Genomic DNA, 18921 nt, shown 5'->3' with positions numbered 1-18921 from the left:
CCTGGCCCTTCCCGGGACCTCGCTGCAGCTACTTTCAGTTCCTCTGCCTCCCTCCCCTGGCACGTGAGCACCATGGCTGAACGGTGGCCCCTGTGGACGATGCCCGTGTGGGACAGCCGTGCTGGGCTGGGCCGAGCAGCAGGGACCTGGGAGACGCGGAGGAGCGGTGGGGTGGGTGGGCAGGGGCCAGAGGCTGGAGGGAAGGGCAGGTTCTGCGTGAGGGACCGGATGACCGGCTCAGGACGATGGGTGGACACTGACCCTGAGCGAGAGAGCAGGAGGGAAAGCGACCCCCTGTCGAATCAGGGTGAGGCGCTAACGTGGGTGGAATCACCCAGGTCCCCACAGACTCGCAGTCGCCGCAGCGTCAGAGGCACACGCAAGGCGGCCAGGCAGCACCTGCAGGGCCTTCCCACTTGCACCACCCGTCAGGCTCACTCTGCATCCCCTGAGCCCTGGACAGACGGCCGGTCCTCACAGAGCCTCTCCACCACTCCATGCTCGAGCCCCGGGCTTCCTGACCCAGATGGCACACACGGAAGCCCCTGCCCTCCAGAGACTTTCCCCCAGGTCAGGGGCCTCAAGACTAACCAAGCTTCCCTGCAGCCTGGTCCTCCTTCCTTTCCAGATGACCCAGCAAGGCAGAGGCATCCACCGGACGGTGGGATGAGGGCCGGCCCACCAGGCCCCAGCGATTTCTGAATCTTCAGGCCCCCACGCTTCCTAGGAGGGTCTGAGCTGTGATAAGGAATCCTGGAGCGCTCGCATGCCTGCCTCAGTTCCACTGCAGAGAACTGGCCAGGTGCCCCGTCCTGCTCTGTAAGGAGTGTGACCAGAGCAGCAGGTGACGACCTTAACCTGACGGTTTCCAATCAAAAATGAATGAAGGGAGAGCAGGTGTGGGGACGAGCCCAGGAGTGAGGGGCTTGTGCCCGGGACAGACGATGCAGGGGTGCCACTGTGCCAGCGCAGTGCCAAGTGGTGGCCCTTAGGACACGCCGTCTACTTGGTGTGTCTGAAACTGCCATTAGTAACGTGCGTCTTCACAGCAAGTCCCAGCATGGCAGAGGGAGCCGAAGGGCATCAAATCCACAAAAAGAAAAAATTGACAGGGATATCTCAGTGCAGGGTGCCCTCGTTTCTCAACCTGGTGATATTATGGTAAGTTTAAAAAACCAACAAGTCGATCTTAAAGCAGGAGATGGAACCATCTGTATTCACCAGCTGGTGGGCCACGGGGCAGACTGCAAGTGGACCTCGGTCAACCCCCTCCAGGGCTTACAGCACACCACTTGAAGCACGTCAGTCTATTAATCGTAAGTGCTATTGCTATGGTCCGGAACTACAAGCAAGCATCATGAGAACTAAAATCATAAGCAGAAAGGGAAGTGGGTCAAAATGACCCTAGCTGAGTACAAGTTAATGAATGGTTACTAACGTCTTCACAAACATTCTCTGACAGGGTTCACTGCCCAAGAAAAAGTGGGAATCAAAAAGAGAACAGTTTTACATTTACAAGAAGAATGGAACGTTTGCCTCTCTAGGAAGGGTGTGCTAAGCAGTCAGGATGGCAGAGATGGGGTTTTCTCCTAGGAGAAGCATTTCTTAATGACAAGGAGCTGTCTGGTCATTCGTATATAACCCGGCCCATAACGGTGAGGCCCCACCTAGGGTCAGGGGCCCGTACGCAACCCCGACAGGTGAGAAGTGACCGTCCCCAGCAACGCAGGAGACGGCCAGCGAAGCAGCCTGTGTCAGCAGTGTCCTCTGCAGAGCACCTGGGCGGCTGTAGAGTCATGCCCACATGACAGCACTCACTCTGTTCTCAGTTTCCTAATGAGTGCTGAGTGCAGAGCAGAGACTGGAACATTCCAAAGGCAGCACCTTTGGCGACATTCAAGCCAGCAACCTACAGATGCCCACAGACAACAGCTAGAGTCCTCTGCTCCCCACGGGGCCATGGCGGGCTGCTGGGAACTCCCTTCAGATCACTTAAGCCAGGCACAGTGGCACATGCCTGGAATCCCAGTGGCTCAAGAGGCGGAGGCAGGAGGACTGGGAGTTCAAAACAAGCCTCAGCAACTTAGGAAGACCCTTACTCAAAATAAAAAATCGAAGAGATGTTGCTTGGTAGTACAGTATATAGTAGTCCTGGGTTCAATGACTGGTACCAAAAAGTAAAGCACCTTTTACTGTGATACTGTTTCACACATAGGTGTCAAAAAAATACCAGTATTCCACATCACCTAGGTAAAACAGAGACAGGGAAATCAAGCTCATAGCGCTTGACCTCCTGTCAACTGCTTAGTAGTCTCCCTTCTCTGCTGAAGGTGACTGATTATAAGATTCTCATAGAAAACTGGGCTCAAGACTTACATCTGGAAGCAGTTATTTCCTTTTCATTTAGGAAACTCTAATTATCCTTCATGAAAACAAGAAAAATTAGTAGGAGATGTAAATATATTTATTTTTGCTTTTTGTTTTTTAAAGTGAGGGGCTCATGTTATACTACACAATTGTAGTGGGGCAAATAAATAAAACACAGCACATTCCAAAGCCTCTGGTCATGACTTGCTGATGAGCACAGGGTGGCACTCGGGGTTGTACTGCTCAAGACAGGAACACATGCCAATGGAAAAAAGAGGCGGTCCTCTGCGTGACCGGACTTTCTATTCAATTTGTAAACTTGTGATTCAGGTATCATTCTGGTTATGTGTTCAAAGTGAGTGACGGGTTTATAAACACAGTTTTATGGGGAAAAATAAGTTCTAGGGGTCTAGGATCCAATTACACAGTAGAGTGAGTACAGCTAATCACGTGTGGTGCATTCAATGATGAGAAGAAACACTCTCAATGTTTCCCCATTGTGATGAAAAACATGTGAAGGGAAAGACATGCGAACTACTAAATGGATCATGCAATATACACATGTATCAAAACTTCCATGTAAACCCAATACCTGTAAATTGAAAATCATTCAAAATGCAGTAGCCCAGGCAGGGTGGTAGCCCAGAGGTAGAGCACTTGCCTAGGATATGTGAGGCACGGGGATCAATTCTCAACAGCACACAGATAAATAAACAAATGTATAAATAAAATAAAAATAAATTTAAAAATGTATCATGTCCTACAACTAAAAATATATTTCATAAATATACAGTAACTCCCCTGTTACTCCAAAATTACAATTTAACTGCCTAAGAAAACTTTTAAGTGACCATCAGAACCAGGCAGTCTTCTGTGTGAGACGACTGGAGTGGACCTGAGCAGAGAAGGCAGAGCCGGACGCTTGGAATGGAGAACGGCTGACCACGGTGTACCTGGCCCTGAGCTCCAAGGATCTCTCAGACACGCTGCTCCCTGTCTGTTATGCACAATATCTATCATTACCTAGCAATATTTATATATCCTGATCAATTTAAGTCACATTGACGTTTGTGGGTGTTCCATTGACCCAAAGGGCAAACACAAGGAAGAACTATAAGGCAGTGTTTTCCGCTTTGCATTCAGCTTGCCCACAGGACCGTGGCTACTCCAGGTGCTCGTCTCAACAAGAAATCTGTTTTTCTCTGTGTGGTGCATGTGCTCCTCTTCCTGTTTAAGACCTAAAAATTAGCAGGTTTAATTTGGAGTATCTCATAAGGACTCAGAAGTTTGGGGAGCTTATGCCATATACTCTCTATCATTTAATTCCCAATGTATAATAACCATGATAAATTATACAGCAGAATAAAAAAACAGCCAAAGTCAAAATATATATAATTATATAAATTGTGTGGGAGGATTTAATGCTCCATGAGTATGAGTCTTTCTTTTCACCCTCATTAGTGGACACTTGTTTCTGGTTATACTTCCGCACTGGGTGTCCAAGACTGAATAGGTATTTGATATTGGGCAAAAATCTTTTTCTAAATTTTGTGACATTAGTCAAGTCTGCTTACGGGTTACTCCTGGGGACTTCATGAGGAACTGCTTGGCTTCTTCAGTGTTTCTATTGTTGTTTTTTACCACACATGCCAGGAGCCAGGATGGGTCAGTATCCAGCTGACAGTATGGCTTCCTGGACAACCACTGGGAATCCCCCTCTCCAATGGCACTCCTGTCCACAAAATGTGCACTCGTGACATCTGGGTTCTGAGGTATTCGACATCCCTGCATTTGGTAACTGTGTTCTTCTCCCAAATTGCAGGGTCCTTAGGAGTACTGTCATTGTATAAGGTAAAAGATACATGTGTGTGTGTGTGTGTGTGTGTGTGCGCGCGTGTGTACATGTGTGTGTGCACACGCACGTGTGTGTGTGTGCATATTACATATGTACTTATATATACATTATTTATATATATTGGCACCAGGAATTGAATCCAGGGAGCTTAAACACTGAGCCACACCCCAGTTCTTTTATTTTGTTTTCACTGTGAGACAGGCTCTCCCTAAGTCGATGGGGCTGGTTTGAACGTGGCTCCTCCTGCCCCAGTCCTGAGCTGCTGGAGGTACCTGCCACTGCAGCTGATACCTGCAGGGTAAGACTGTAAAGTACTGATTCAAGATAAAGAAATAAGGGGCCTACGTTCATGTTCTTATAGCTTATCTATAACTGTATGCATTTCTCCATGATTATTATGTATTAATATTCTACAAGTGAGTTGATGGTTCTAAAAAGATTAATGGAGATAATTTAGTATGCTTTTACTATGTTACATAGAACCTTAAATAAAGAGGAACACCTATGACAAACTACCATGATTCAAAACATGACAATGTTAACACTTTACAAATTTTACTTTTATTTAGTAACCAAATTCATACATAATATGATAAAGTATTTAAAATTCACTATAAAGTCTCAAAAATATAGATTAACAACTCTGAAGAACAAGTCTTTTGATAAAACAATCTAAGTTAAGTTGTTTTCTTCAATTTTCAAAATTGAGGATATTGAGTAATCTTTAAGACAAGTTTTCTGCACTATTCTATGATTCTTTATGAGAATTTCTTTATTTCTGTATCAGCTAAGGATGTTTAATAAATTTTAAGTAAACGTTAAAGATAATTCCTCATTTCCTTCTCACATCAAGATATGAAGTGCAAATAAGGACTTTGCTATATTTTAAAATATTTCTCAAAGTGTTTTCTTCATTATAGATATTTTGCTGTTATATAAGGCATATATTTCAGGCAAATGTCTTTCCACATATCCTATAGATATCAGGTTTCTAATGTTAAAAAAGTTTGAAATTTTAGTAAAGACTCAGACACAGTATTTACATTGATTAGGGTTTCTATGCACTATAAATTCTCCAGTGATAAGCCATGTTTGTAAAGTTGCTAAAAGGTTTGCAATAGTTTTTTACACTTGTATTATCTCTCCCCATTATGAACTCTCTGGTGCTGAGTAAGGTGTGAACAACTTTAGAGACACTATCACATTTTGGTCTTTGTATAATTTCTCTCTACTATGATTCCTGTTGTGTGCAATAAGGGTTGCACCATCCTTAAAGTCTTTGGTACAATGTTGTCATTTGTAGGGCTTCTCTCTAGTATGAATTTTCTGGTGTTCAGTAAGGTGTGGTCTTTGAGTAAAACCTTTCCCACATTCTTCACATTTGTGGGGCTTCTCTCCTGCATGAATTCTCTGGTGTTGAGTAAGGTGTGAGCTTTGAGTAAAAACTTTCCCACACTCATTACATTTGTAGGGCTTCTCTCCTGCATGAATTCTCTGGTGTTGGGTAAGGCATGTTCTTTGATTAAAAGCTTTGCCACACTCTTCACATTTGTAGGGCTTCTCTCCTGCATGAATTCTCTGGTGCTGAGTAAGGTATGCTCTTCGATTAAAAGCTTTTCCACACTCATTACATTTGTAGGGCTTCTCTCCTGCATGAATTCTCTGGTGTTGAGTAAGGCATGTTCTTTGAGTAAAACTTTTCCCACATTCTTCACATTTGTAGGGCTTCTCTCCAGTATGAATTCTCTGGTGTCGAGTAAGGTAGGCTTTTTGATTAAAAGCTTTGCCACATTCTTCACATTTGTAGGGCTTCTCTCCAGCATGAATTCTCTGGTGTTGAGTAAGGTGTGAGCTTTGAGTAAAACCTTTCCCACATTCACTACATTTGTAGGGCTTCTCTCCAGTATGAATTCTCTGGTGTTGAGTAAGATATGCTCTTTGATTAAAAGCTTTGCCACATTCTTCACACTTGTAGGGTTTCTTTCCTGCATGAATTCTCTGGTGTTGAGTAAGATATGCTCTTCGATTAAAAGCTTTTCCACATTCATTACATTTGTAGGGCTTCTCTCCTGCATGAATTCTCTGGTGTTCGGTAAGGCATAAGCTTTGAGTAAAACTTCTCCCACATTCATTACATTTGTAGGGCTTCTCTCCAGTATGAATTCTCTGGTGTTCAGTAAGGTGAGGTCTTTGAGTAAAACCTTTCCCACATTCTTCACATTTGTAGGGCTTCTCTCCAGTATGAATTTTCTGGTGTTCAGTAAGGTGAGGTCTTTGAGTAAAATCTTTCCCACATTCTTCACACTTGTAGGGCTTCTCTCCTGCATGAATTCTCTGGTGTTGCATAAGGTGTGAGCTTTGATTAAAAGCTTTCCCACACTCATTACATTTGTAGGGCTTGTCTCTTGCATGAATTCTCTGATGTTGAGTAAGGCCTACTCTTTGAGTAAAACTTTTCCCACATTCTTCACACTTATAGGGCTTCTCTCCAGTATGAATTCTCTGGTGTTTGGTAAGGGATGAATGTTCCCTAAAAGCTTTGCTACATTTCTTACATTTGTAGGGCTTCTCTCCTGTATGAATTCTCTGGTGTCGAGTAAGGTGTGCTCTTCGATTAAAAGCTTTGCCACATGTTTCACATTTGTAGGGCTTCTCTCCTGTATGGATTCTCTGGTGTTTGGTAAAGGATGAATAAGCATTAAAAGCTTTACTACATTTCTTACAAGTGTAGGGCTTCTCTCCAGTATGAATTCTCTGGTGTTCATCAAGGTGTGCTCTTCGATTAAAGCCTTTCCCACATTCCTTACACTTGTAGGGCTTCTCTCCAGAATGAATTCTCTGGTGTTCAGGAAGGTATCCTCTTTTTGTTAAGACTTTCCCACATTCTTCACATTTGTAGGGATGCTTTCCAGTATGAAGTCTCTGATGATTAATAAGGTTTGATCTGAAAGTAAAAGCTTTGCCACATTCTTCACATTTGTAGGGCTTCTCTCCAGTATGAATCCTTTGGTGTTGAGCAAGGGTTGAAAAATTCTTAAAAACTTTTTCACATTCTTTACATTTGTAGGTTTTTTTACTACTATGCCATCTCAGGTGTTTAGAAAGGGTTGAGCAATTTTTAAAGGATTTGCCACATTGTCCACATTTGTAGGGTTTCTCTGCAGTGTGAATTCTGTGCTGCTTAACAGGGGGTGGTCCTTGATTCAAAGTTTTGCCACATTCTTTAAACTTGTCAAGTTGATCACTACTGTGGTACCCGACATGTTTAGAAAGGGGTGCAGAACTCCATGCTTGGACACGCTCCTTCACTTTGCGTGGCTCCCTTGCAGGCTGAGCTCCCCTGTGTTCAGGAGGTCTTGCAGTTGGATGGGAAGCTCTCTCACATTCCTCACATGTCCAAGGCTTCTCTTGGCTCTGAGCACCTGGAGGGGCAATGAGCTCTGAGCACTGAGGAGGGACTTTCCCACACCTGTCGTCATGGTAAAGGTTCTGTGCACAATGAGCACACTTGTGTTTTCTCGTATTGCAACCAGAGCTGAAGTTCTGTGTCTTGCTACATTCATACTCTTTTCCTCCAACATAAGTGCACTGGTAATTGCTTGGGGCAGAGACCTGGCTGAAGGTGTTGCTTGCTTCATTGCACATGCTACATACTTTACAGAAATCTACATCTGAATTTTGATTAAGCAGTAATGAGTACACAGGAACATTCCCACAATCATTGAAAGTGTATGTTTGGGCACAGGAAGGAATTCTTTGTTCACTGCAGAATAATGGACACTTTGTAAAGAAACTTCCAAAAGGATCACTTTTAGAAACTTGTCCTTCAGGTAAGAATTGAATACTTTTCTGAGATGTTAAATGTTCTTGAGGTCTGTTGACAGTAAGGTTTTCATTATGCACAGTCACAACTAATTTGTCTTGTCCTTTATAATATGATTTCTGACCTTCACTCTCACCTAGACTGTCCCATACTTTCTTTTTTTGTAAATAGTGAGGGTTACAATTTCCATATCTTCTCTTTATCAATTTTTTAAATAAAAGTTCTATGCCAGGCTCTGGTGAAATTTCCTGGGTATGATGAGAGGCCTTGGCTGAAATAAATGAAAATAACAGTTATTTTACATATTACACTGGAAATATACCTCGCCAATATAATATGAAATGACAGCCGTCGGAACATCAGCAGGGGGCAGGATAGTACACCCAAGGCCATCATTACTCCATAAATATATAAACTGAGTAACAATGCACAGACAAAATTACTTTGTGAGAATTACCCAAGCCATGTGAGAGTTCATAGTATCCAAGAGGAATATATCATTAAGAAGAATAATATGGAAGAAAAAAGGAAAGCATGTTACTTTTATCCACTCCTGGGGAATGCAAATCTACCCACTTTCTTCCCTCTGAATAGAAAAAGGGAAATGTGAAACATGAACATTTCTGGCTTTCTTGGGTATTGTCTGAAAACCACTTTCTGTCTACCATGAGAGAGACCTGGATGTAACAGATTTTGGATGACAACAACATAGGGGTAAAGAGTCTCTGGTCCCTAAGTAGAAATATGGATGAATCATTTAATGGGAAAAATACACACACACACACACACACACACACACACACACACACACACATACACACAGCCAATGTCAGTATTACCTGGATAAAGTCTCTACATGGCAATCAAGACAAATGACTTGCTTTTTAATTTTTATAATTTTGGTTATTGGTTGATTAATGTCATTGACAAATTAAATTTCATGTATTTACTAAGTATTTCATGGTATTTTGAAGTAGAAATACATTGTGAATGACTAAATCTAGCTAATGAACAAACGCATTATTTTACATAATTATCATTTTAGTGCTTAGACGACATTGCATTCATTCTATAAGCATTTGTCAAGAATAAGTACATTAGTGGTACAAGCCTGGAAACCCCACAATCAGGACACTGAGGCAGGAGGATCCTAAATCAAAGCCACCCTCAGTAATTAGTGAGGCCATAAGTAACTTACCTTGGCTAAAAGGAAAAATAAAGGGATGGGGATATGTCTCAGTGATTAAGTGCTTCTGGATTCAATATGTGGTACCCCCCAAAAAAGAATCTAATACATCACATTCACCATGTGGTACAATAGAACTCTTGACCTGATAGCCATTAAAATAACATGCTGCAGACTTTGACCAACAATCCCCAAAACATAGCAGTAGCTGGTAACCATTTTACTATCTACACTGCTGAGCTCCACATGTGGGTCAGAAGAGACTGCAAATTACCTTCTGTGTCTGCCTTATTTCACATAATGCAAAGTCCTGCATATTCATCCCATGTCACTTTAAGTGACAAGATATCTCTTTTCTATTGTTGATTTATTGTGTATAAATACCATATTTGTTTACTCATTCAACCCCTGAGGGGTCCATAGAGGTTGAGTCCACGTCTTGATTTCAGTGAACAATGCTTGCACTGAAATGGTAGTGGAGATATCTCTTCCGCATGCGGGTACGTCTCCTCTGGATACACACTTAGAACTGCATTTCTGGATCAGAGGGCCATTCTACTTTTAATTTACTTTATGTGTGGTGGTTAGGATTTGGCCCGAGGGTGTCGTACCACTGAGTTACAACACAGGCCCTTTTAAAATTGTTTGTTTTGAGACAGGGTGTCACTAAATTGCCATGCATGCCTGAAACATGAAATCCTCTTGCACAGCCTCCCAATTACCTGGACATTCAAACATGTAGCACTGCACTTGCCTGTACTTTAATTCTTCATGAACTTCCATATTGATTTCCAAAATGACAATTAACCTACTATTGGCTGGTGTTTATATAGCAAAATTAAAAGTAGTATGGTATACAAAGAAACAGGGACACTTGGCTTAATCAAAGGAACAAAATAAAACACAAGGAATCGAACATTAGGAAAGAAAGAGTTATGAATTACCCAAAGAACCTAAATAACCATTTGAAATAAGTTTGATTTAGTGAACTAAACCAGAACACAGAAAACTGAGTAAAATTCAGGCAAAAATCATTAGTAGAAACAAGCAAAAATTGTGTACTTGAAGCATTTCTTAAGAAAGAGTGTCTACGAGAGTTGGGGATGGTTGTGCACAGCTGTACTCATAGCAACTCTGGAAGCTGGACCAGGAGGATCACAAGTTTGAGGTCAGCCTCAGCAACTTAATAAGACTGTCAAAAATAAAAAATAAAAAAGCTGATGTAAAGGGCAGTGGAAAAGCAACTTAGTTTAATCTCAAGAATCAATTTAAAAAGTCTGAGAAAGTATAAATGTGAATAATAAAACATCAAAATTTAAGAAACTCAATTATCTTCAAGTAGGTAAAACACAAAAAGATGCAAAGCACATTTTACTCAATTTTTCAATATTCACAAAGAGAGAATCTTGAGAGGACCAAAAGGAAAAGAAGTGGCAGTGAGAAATGTACTTGAATATAATTATTAGACAATTTCTTAGTAGAAGCCTTGCAATAAAGAAAGGAATTGGGCAATAATGTCAAAAGGGTGAAAAAAAAAAACTTTCCAACTAAGAATACTATGACCACAAATACTATCCTTCAAAAATGAGGAAAAAATAAAGACTTTAAATATGTATGAATGCACCCAAACTTCATAACTACTTTACCTGTCCTTCATAAAAGAGTAAAGTGAATTCTTCATATTGAAAAATGAAACAAATGTGCACAGCAACACAAGTCATGTGAAATTTTAAAGTATTCCTGGTAAGGAAAAGCCACCTGGCAATACAGAATTCAATTTTATTGGATTGATGGCTTATGAAACACTTTTTCAACAGAATTTAAAATACATAAACATAAAAATCATCATAAACCTCTTCATGAGCATGCAATATAAAAATAACTGTGCCATCGATAACATAATTTTCAAAGGATATATAAATATACTGAATTTTGTTATGAAACTTAAGATAATTTCCTGCCAGTTAAAAATACAGCGTAATTTGAATCCATCACATTTATTGAGTCCTGATTTAACTTCTTGCACATTAGGGGGCTTGTTAAAACAGTCAGATAGAGGACAACACGGTGAAGATTTGGGCCTACCTTTTCTTTCGTCTATTCTAGTACCTGAGTCTCTGACACACTGAGTTGAGTTCCATGCAGGGTGAGAGATAAAGTTTTATTTCATTTGTAACATGTGGCTTTCCATTTTTCCCAGCGCCATTTGTTGAACAGGCTACGTTTTCTCCAGTGACTGTTTTCAGCACCTTTGTCTACTGTGAGACACCTGTATTTATGTGGTTTGTCTGTGTCTTCTGTTCTGTACCACGGGTCTACATGTACGTTTTGGTGCCAATACCATGCTGTTTTCATGACTAGAGCTCTGGTAGTACAGTTTGAGGTCTGGTATTGTGATGCCACTGCTTCTCTTCTCTTGCTAAGAATTGCTTTGTCTATTCTGGGTCTCTTGTTTTTCCAAATGAATTTCATGATTGCTTTTTCAAGAATGTCACTGGAATTTTAATAGGAATGCATTGAATCTGTATAACGCTTTTGGTAGTATGGCCATTTTGACAATATTAATTCTAACCTAACCAGGAGCATGGGGGAGTCTTTCCATCTTCTAAGGTCTTCTTCAATTTCTTTCTTTAGTGTTCTGTAGTTTTCATTGTAGACGTCTTTCATCTCTTAGATTGATTCCCATTTTTTTTTTTTTTTTTTAGGCTCCTGTGAAGGGGGTAGTTTCCTTTATTTCTTCTCAATCAATAATGTGAAGAAAGACACTACAGATTGGGAGAAAATCTTTACCACATGTACCTCTGATAAAGCATTAATCTCTAGAATATATAAAGAACTCAAAATACTTAACACCAAAAATAACATATAACCCAAACACTAACAGGCTAAGAAACTGAACAGACACCTCACAGATGATATTCAATCTATCAATACAAGAAAAAATATTCAGCATCTCTAGCAATTCAAGAAATGCAAATAAAAACTACTCTAAGATTTCATTTCACTCCAATCAGAATGGGAATTATCAAGAATACAAGCAACAACAAATGTTGGCAAGGATGTGGGGGAAAAGGTACGCTCATACATTGTTGGTAGGAAAACAAAATTATGCAACCATTATGGAAAGCAGTGTGGAGATTCCTCAGAAAACCTGGGATGGAACCATCATTTGACCAGCTATTCCACTCCTTGGCCTATACCCAAAGGACTTAAAATTATGATACTACGGTGATGCAGCCACATCAATGTTCATAGCTGCTCAACTCACAAGAGCTAAAGTATGAAACCAACCTAGGTGCTCTTCAACAGATGAATGGATAAAGAAAAAGTGGTATGGGTGTGTGTGTGTGTGTGTGTGTGTGTGTGTGTGTGTGTGTGATGGAATATTATTCCGTTTTAAAGAAGAATGAAATTATGGCATTTGCTGGTAAATGGAGGAAGTTGGAGACTATCATGTTGTGTGAAATAAGCCAAACCCAAGAAAACCAAAGGCCAAATGTTTTCTCTGATATGAGGATGCTAATTCACAACAGGAGGGGATAGGGAAGAATAGTGTTACTTTATATTAGGTAGAGGGGAGTGAAGGGAGGGAAAGGGTATGGGGGTAAAAAGGATAGTAGAGTGAAACAAACTTTAATACCTCAAGTACATATATGACCACATGGCCAAGGTGATCTTACAATATGTATAATCAGAAAAATGAGAAATTATACTCCATTTATGTATGATCTACCAAAATGTATAAATGCATTATAATGTCATATGCAACAAATTAGAACAAATAATTAAAAAATAAAATATAGTGTAAGGTTAAAATGATTTTTATGAAATACCAAAGTAATTGACAAAATATTCATAGAATAAAGGGAAGTAAAATAAGAATCAAAAAATGTCCCCAGAAAAATCAGTGAACCACAAGTTAAAGCAACAAGAAAAGGAAGAAAAAGAAATATAAGGACAAAGGAAATTTATTAAAAAAAAAAAAAAAACAGCTGTCTAGCAGAGACTAAAATCTAAGGATGAAATGTGAAGGCAAAAGTATATAAGAATATTACAGATAAAAGTGGCAGAAGCAATAATTATCATATGGGAAACAAACTTTAAAACAAAAACTTATGAGATACATTTTATCTCAATGTAATTTTATTGGCAATAGAAGAAATAAAAATAAAATAAAATAAAATAAAATAGAAGCAAATATGACTTTAATGACTATAGAAACAGGATCAGGCATACCTTGATTTCATCCTACATTGCCCTAATTTGTGAAATATTGGAAAATGACAACAAATCACAAAATTTAGACAAAAACATAAAAACAGTATCAATTGATGTGAGGATACCTATACTACAACAGAAAAGGAAAAAGAAAGAAAATTTAACCAATAAAATTCTGAATAACCAAGAATGTATCATTTTACAAACACTTTTATATCACTACAATTTTCACCTCTGACTATATGCCCAAAATAAGCAGCCATTGTGAATCACTGACATTCATTATAAGGCAGAAACATCCCACAGGAAATCCACAGAAGTACTCATAATGGGTTCTGATAAGGGGATTCCAATGAATAGACACGAGTGATACCAGAGAAACTGCTTTATGATGCTAATGTCACAATGGCTCCCCTGGAGGTTCCTAGAAATGTGCCCAGATATCTTACAGATGCCCCATCATGAAATGCTGCCAGAGCATGAGGACCGCACAAGAGAAGACCAGTGTCGATTTGAAGATATTGGAACATCGCTGCAGGAGAAGAGGGAAGCTGAGGAAGCTGAAAGCAGGCCCAACGGGGCAGCACATGCCCGTCCAGGACAGCAGCAGGAACAGACTAAGCTCCGGGAAAGAATTTCAGTGGCATGACTTCTCCATCAGCGCTTGGAAATGTGGCTTCCTCCGTGACCTTTAGACCTCTCAACTGTGTTCTTGGTTTCATGAATTTTTATCCAACTGGGTACAAGACTCTTTTGTTTGCTCCAGAGGCAAGTGTGCAAAAATGGCTTAGAGACAATAAGATGTGTTCACTGGAAAATGAAATGACTATTTCTTGGAATTCTCTCTGTGACTACTGATGCTTCTACTCCGGTACTATAAAGGGAAGAAATTGGACTTTGACATGTAGGTCATATTATTCTACATCACTAAGTTACTGAAAGTACCACTGATCTACAGTGAAGGTATAATCAGCTCCAGGAAGGGAGAGATCAAGGACTAAAAGAAATGGCATTAACGTTTTCTTCTCTGTAACAAAAACTGCCCAATCATTTTTCTTGAAAAGAAAAATCTGAAACTCATTCATGAATATCCCAAAAGATATTCTGCAACTGAAGGAAATTACACAATTGGGAATTCTGAAGGAAGCTCTGCTCACCCAGGAAGACCAGGTTCCTGTAGTTCTCCAACATCACTTCTCTGTATAAATTCTGCTGAGCTGGCTCCAGGCATCCCCACTCCTCTTCGGAGAAATCAACGGCCACGTCCCTGAATGTCAACAGTTCCTGAAATGGAACGATAGGTATTTACGCACAGCACACTGACCACACGATCATCCACAGAGCTTGTAAGTTGACTGAAGATGAAATGAGAGTAGACCTGGCTCTCAAGTAGGTGAGTGACTTCATTCAAGAAAATACTTTGTAAAACACTGATATTATCTATTATCTAACTCAGAGGAAAAAGTGTCATAAATCTAAAAAAAATAAACTCCAATTTCATAAAATAAAAAGTAAAATTATGGCATCAACACAAGGATATACATTTTAATTTCAATTTTATATATAATAATATAAATTGTCTATTTCTCAGAAGGGAAATTATGGTGAGTAAGAAGGGTGATTCTCAAATTTTAAATGCACAACCATAAATCAGAGATTTACTGAAATACAGATTCTGGTTCAGTAGTTCTGGGATGGCACCTGGTTTTCTGAACATGTAGCAGTGATTCCAATCTAGTGATCCTAGTACCAGTGGTACAAGAGAAACTGCTGAATAGCAATGAGGCAGGACACTACAAGAAAAAAGTCATTGATGAATTTGAGCTCAGTATTTTAAGAGATTTACATAATTTTATTAAAATAGTAACACTCAAGAACAATCCTATTTGAACATTTCAAATACATCCTTCTTGCTAAGAGTTTTTCATGTCTTAATGCAGAAAAACAAAAGAATGTGATAGTACTAATGGTATCCATGACATGGTATTTATGACACTTTGTCAAACATCCAGTAAATGGTAGAGTCTGATTTTCACCCAAGTTTATTTGACCTGCAATTCAGAAAACAATGAAGCATCAAACTCAAGATAAAGTGGGGTAACAGAAGAATTTTCAGAGCAGGGCAGTGATTAAAATGAGAAGACCAATAGAAACATGTTAAGAAGAAACAAGATGAAATTGATCAAAAGGTATTTGTTTCATGTACAACACATAGAAATGTCAGCTTCATATATTAAAACAGACAATTTTTCATGGAAATGAAAACAAGTCATACATTCCACTTTGTGAAACATATGTCAATTTGGGATGGATGCTATTTTAAAAGACACTATTGAGATACACACATTTAAGGATAGGGAATAAAATAAAAGCCACAGTTACTGAGTCTTTTACACTCTTCATCTTGTCCCTGTTATTCAAAATTTACTTTGAGGCACACTTTATAATTTTTACTCACTAGGAAAGATATGATTCTTGTTTCATTCATGGAAAACGCAAGGAGGTGATGAGGTGCATGTCTGTGAGCTCAGGTGGAATAAGATGAAGCCTGCAGGACTGTGGCCTGCTTCAGGAGCTCCAGGACTGAAACAGTATTTCTGATAAAAATAATAAGCTACATTCCCCAAAGAACAAAGAAAATCTACTAAGAAAGTAGAGTTTCTGTATCAAGTATGAGGGTTTTTGTAGATTATTTAGAAAAATCCTACCAAGATGCCTAAAGACAAAGAGAAAAAAATAACTTTATAAGGAAAATTTGGCAGACAGCATTTATACCAAGCAAATATGGTTACAACAGCTGTAATAGAAAACATTGGTACCATGTGTCAATCACCATAAAGGGACACATCATCAGTAGCCAAATCAAAATCAAAGCACATAACAGGGTATTTTGTAGACTTTCCTTGGCATTGCAGTGATTGAGTCTCTTAATCATTTTGTTCTTTTAGGACTCACTAAGTCCTTCAGGGCAATGAATGCACATTTCATTCACTCCTGTGTATTTACAGATGACAAAGCATCCAGATGGAACACAAACAAAGCATGGTTCACTACTTCAGCAACATTTAACGACCCAAAAACATCTGCAGTAGGAATCTAGGATACCAAGATATTCTGATGTCCATTTATCAGGAAGAAAGTCTTTTCAATCCTGCAGGTATGTGTGCCTGGAAGGCTGAGATGAAAGTGTAAGAACAGACGGTCCCCAATACAGGGGGTACCTATGGCATATATGTATTTAAAGAGTTAAAGATGACTATTCTGAGGAGACAAGGAAGCACAGTGGCTACAACTGTTGAACACAAACCTGGATGGTAGAGCTAAAAGGGTCTGCACATTCCACACAGAAGGTAGCTTGGGAGGAAAACTCGGTACCTTCCCTACAGGGGCCACACCTGGAAACCAACAACATCTTGCTGCTCCTTCTTTAGGCTTCCTTTTCACGAGTGACTGTCTACAAATTCGAATCCATATCCAAAATACGGGTCTCAAGAAAGAAAACACAGGGTCTCAGGGACCTTCTTTTGTAGGCTCACAACTAACTTATAAGTCTGAGCTCAGACTCTCTGCGTCCCTATTTCATTCATTTAGTTTTAAATGAGAAGGACCCACTACTTAGGGGTAAAAGTATTCGCCTCAGTGGGATTTTGTCTTGTAGTAGGGATTGAATCCAGGAACTGATTACAGACTTACACTAGCAACATCTGCAGCTCTTTTCATTTTTTATTTTGAGACATGGGTTTCCCTAAGCTGCCAAGACTGACCTCAAACTTTCAATCCTCCTCCATTAGCCTCCTGGGTGTCTGGCATTCCGAGCGTGGGATGCCCACCGTGCCTGGCCAAACTCAGTGTTGATGTGTATGGAAGGCAACAAGCATGTAACGCTCTTACACTCATATCTCAAGAGGAAAAGCAAGAGCATTCATCTTTTTCAGAAAATAAATGTAATCTTTTGTTGCTACCTTTATGATAAAAAATCATTTACAAAAACATAAATCATGTGAATGATTCTAGGATTTGCCAAACCTTTTCTCCCATGATTTAGTATTTAACTACAATATCTAGATGACAAAATCGATGACATTTTTGACTGTACCAGGCCTTCATGTATGAGGAGCTTAAGATTTGGTCAATCTAGAATTCACCTATGCACCTACCACTCAATTTTTAAAAACTGCATTCACTTTTCTGCATCCGTAAGAGAGTGATTTTCCTTATTTATTATATCTGGTAGAATTTCCAAAGCTAAGCCCTAGAATTTCACTTGAAATCACCTCCCAAACTACAGAGCTCATAAGAAACCCACAAAGAACACTTCAGAGAAGAAGAAAGACAAATAAAACACTTAAATAAAGTAATGTAAGGCCGACTTCCTTTTCTAAAATCCAACTCAATTCTATAGCTTTGGATATATTTTCTTATGTTTGAAGCTCTCCTAGTAAAATACATTTTACAGTTAGGGAAAAGTTGAAGCTAAAGTAAGTAAAGAAATCTTTTCAAGGTGACAAGCCAGGGATCAGCAGAGCTGACTGTAAAATAGACAGGTCACACCCAAGGTTAAAGTCAAGACTTCCGGATACGTTGGACATCCTTCCATCCCTATTCTTACTCACTGAAGAACATCATGGATTCCTGTACACTGTGAAGGGGGTGAGTTTGTACTTTGGGATACTCTCCTTGCACCCACATCTCAGAGAAAAGGCAGAGAGAATAAATTCTGTATTATGATCCAATTTGTAGGCCAACAAAATCTCCATGCAATGGAAGTTATGGGAAAATATTCATGTTCCAAAATGTTACAGATGTAGGTAAAATAGGAAAAAAGAGATGCCTTTAAGCCCCAGGAAAACCATTTTCCCTCAATCTCCACCCTAATCCTCATTTTTTCCTCTAGGAAGAGATGAGCAGGAAGCTGATGGGTCTACAGACAATCTAAGAGAAATACTCCTGTGGGTACAGAGTGTCGTTCCCAGGCAGTACTGAAAATCCAGCACCAGGGAAAAAATAGGACATACCACCTAGTAAAGTTTCTGTTGTACTGAGCTTTTCATTTCTGTGACCTTAGCAGCTAAAAGCAACAACTTAGAAGTGGAAACACTTATTTTAGCTCACAGTTTCAGAGGACTCAGTCCATGGTAGGCTCACTCCAAGACAGAAACACCGTGGAAGAGGAGTATGGAGCTGTTCAGCTCATGGCAGCCCAGGCAGCAGAGCAGGAGGAAGGTGCCGGGGGAAGAGGACCCTGTTCAGGGCCACCCCAGTGACCAGCTTCCCCAGCGAGCTGCCCCTCCCAGCAGCACATCAGCTGTCCACGAACTAGTCCACAGAAGTCGGAGCCTGTATCATCCAGTCATGTCTAAAGCCCATCTCTCCACCTTGCTGCCTTTGGGGACCATGTTCCAACATCGAGATTTTGGAGATGCCCCAGATAAAAAACCAGAATATTGAAAAACATATAGTGATAAGATAACT

The 18921-nt window shown here is 39.9% G+C and overlaps 1 protein-coding gene across 1 annotated transcript in view; it reads right to left on the bottom strand.

Moving 5' to 3' along the window:
• Positions 1 to 4850: 4850 nt before the first annotated feature.
• The window catches only part of LOC124975116 (zinc finger protein 665-like), a 43665-nt gene continuing 29594 nt past the window's right edge, over positions 4851 to 18921 (bottom strand). The window contains exons 2-3 of the mRNA XM_047538001.1: positions 14607 to 14733; positions 4851 to 8316 (exon numbers count right to left, since the gene is read on the bottom strand). Of these exons, the coding sequence (XP_047393957.1) occupies positions 5516 to 8316; positions 14607 to 14733 (2928 nt within the window). The 3' untranslated portion in view covers positions 4851 to 5515. The remainder of the gene's footprint in view (positions 8317 to 14606; positions 14734 to 18921) is intronic.

The sequence above is a fragment of the Sciurus carolinensis genome, unplaced genomic scaffold, assembly GCF_902686445.1.
Source record: "Sciurus carolinensis unplaced genomic scaffold, mSciCar1.2, whole genome shotgun sequence".
NCBI lineage: Eukaryota > Metazoa > Chordata > Mammalia > Rodentia > Sciuridae > Sciurus > Sciurus carolinensis.
The sequence above is the reverse complement of the archived record's forward strand: the minus strand, read 5'-3'. Positions and strand labels throughout refer to the sequence as shown.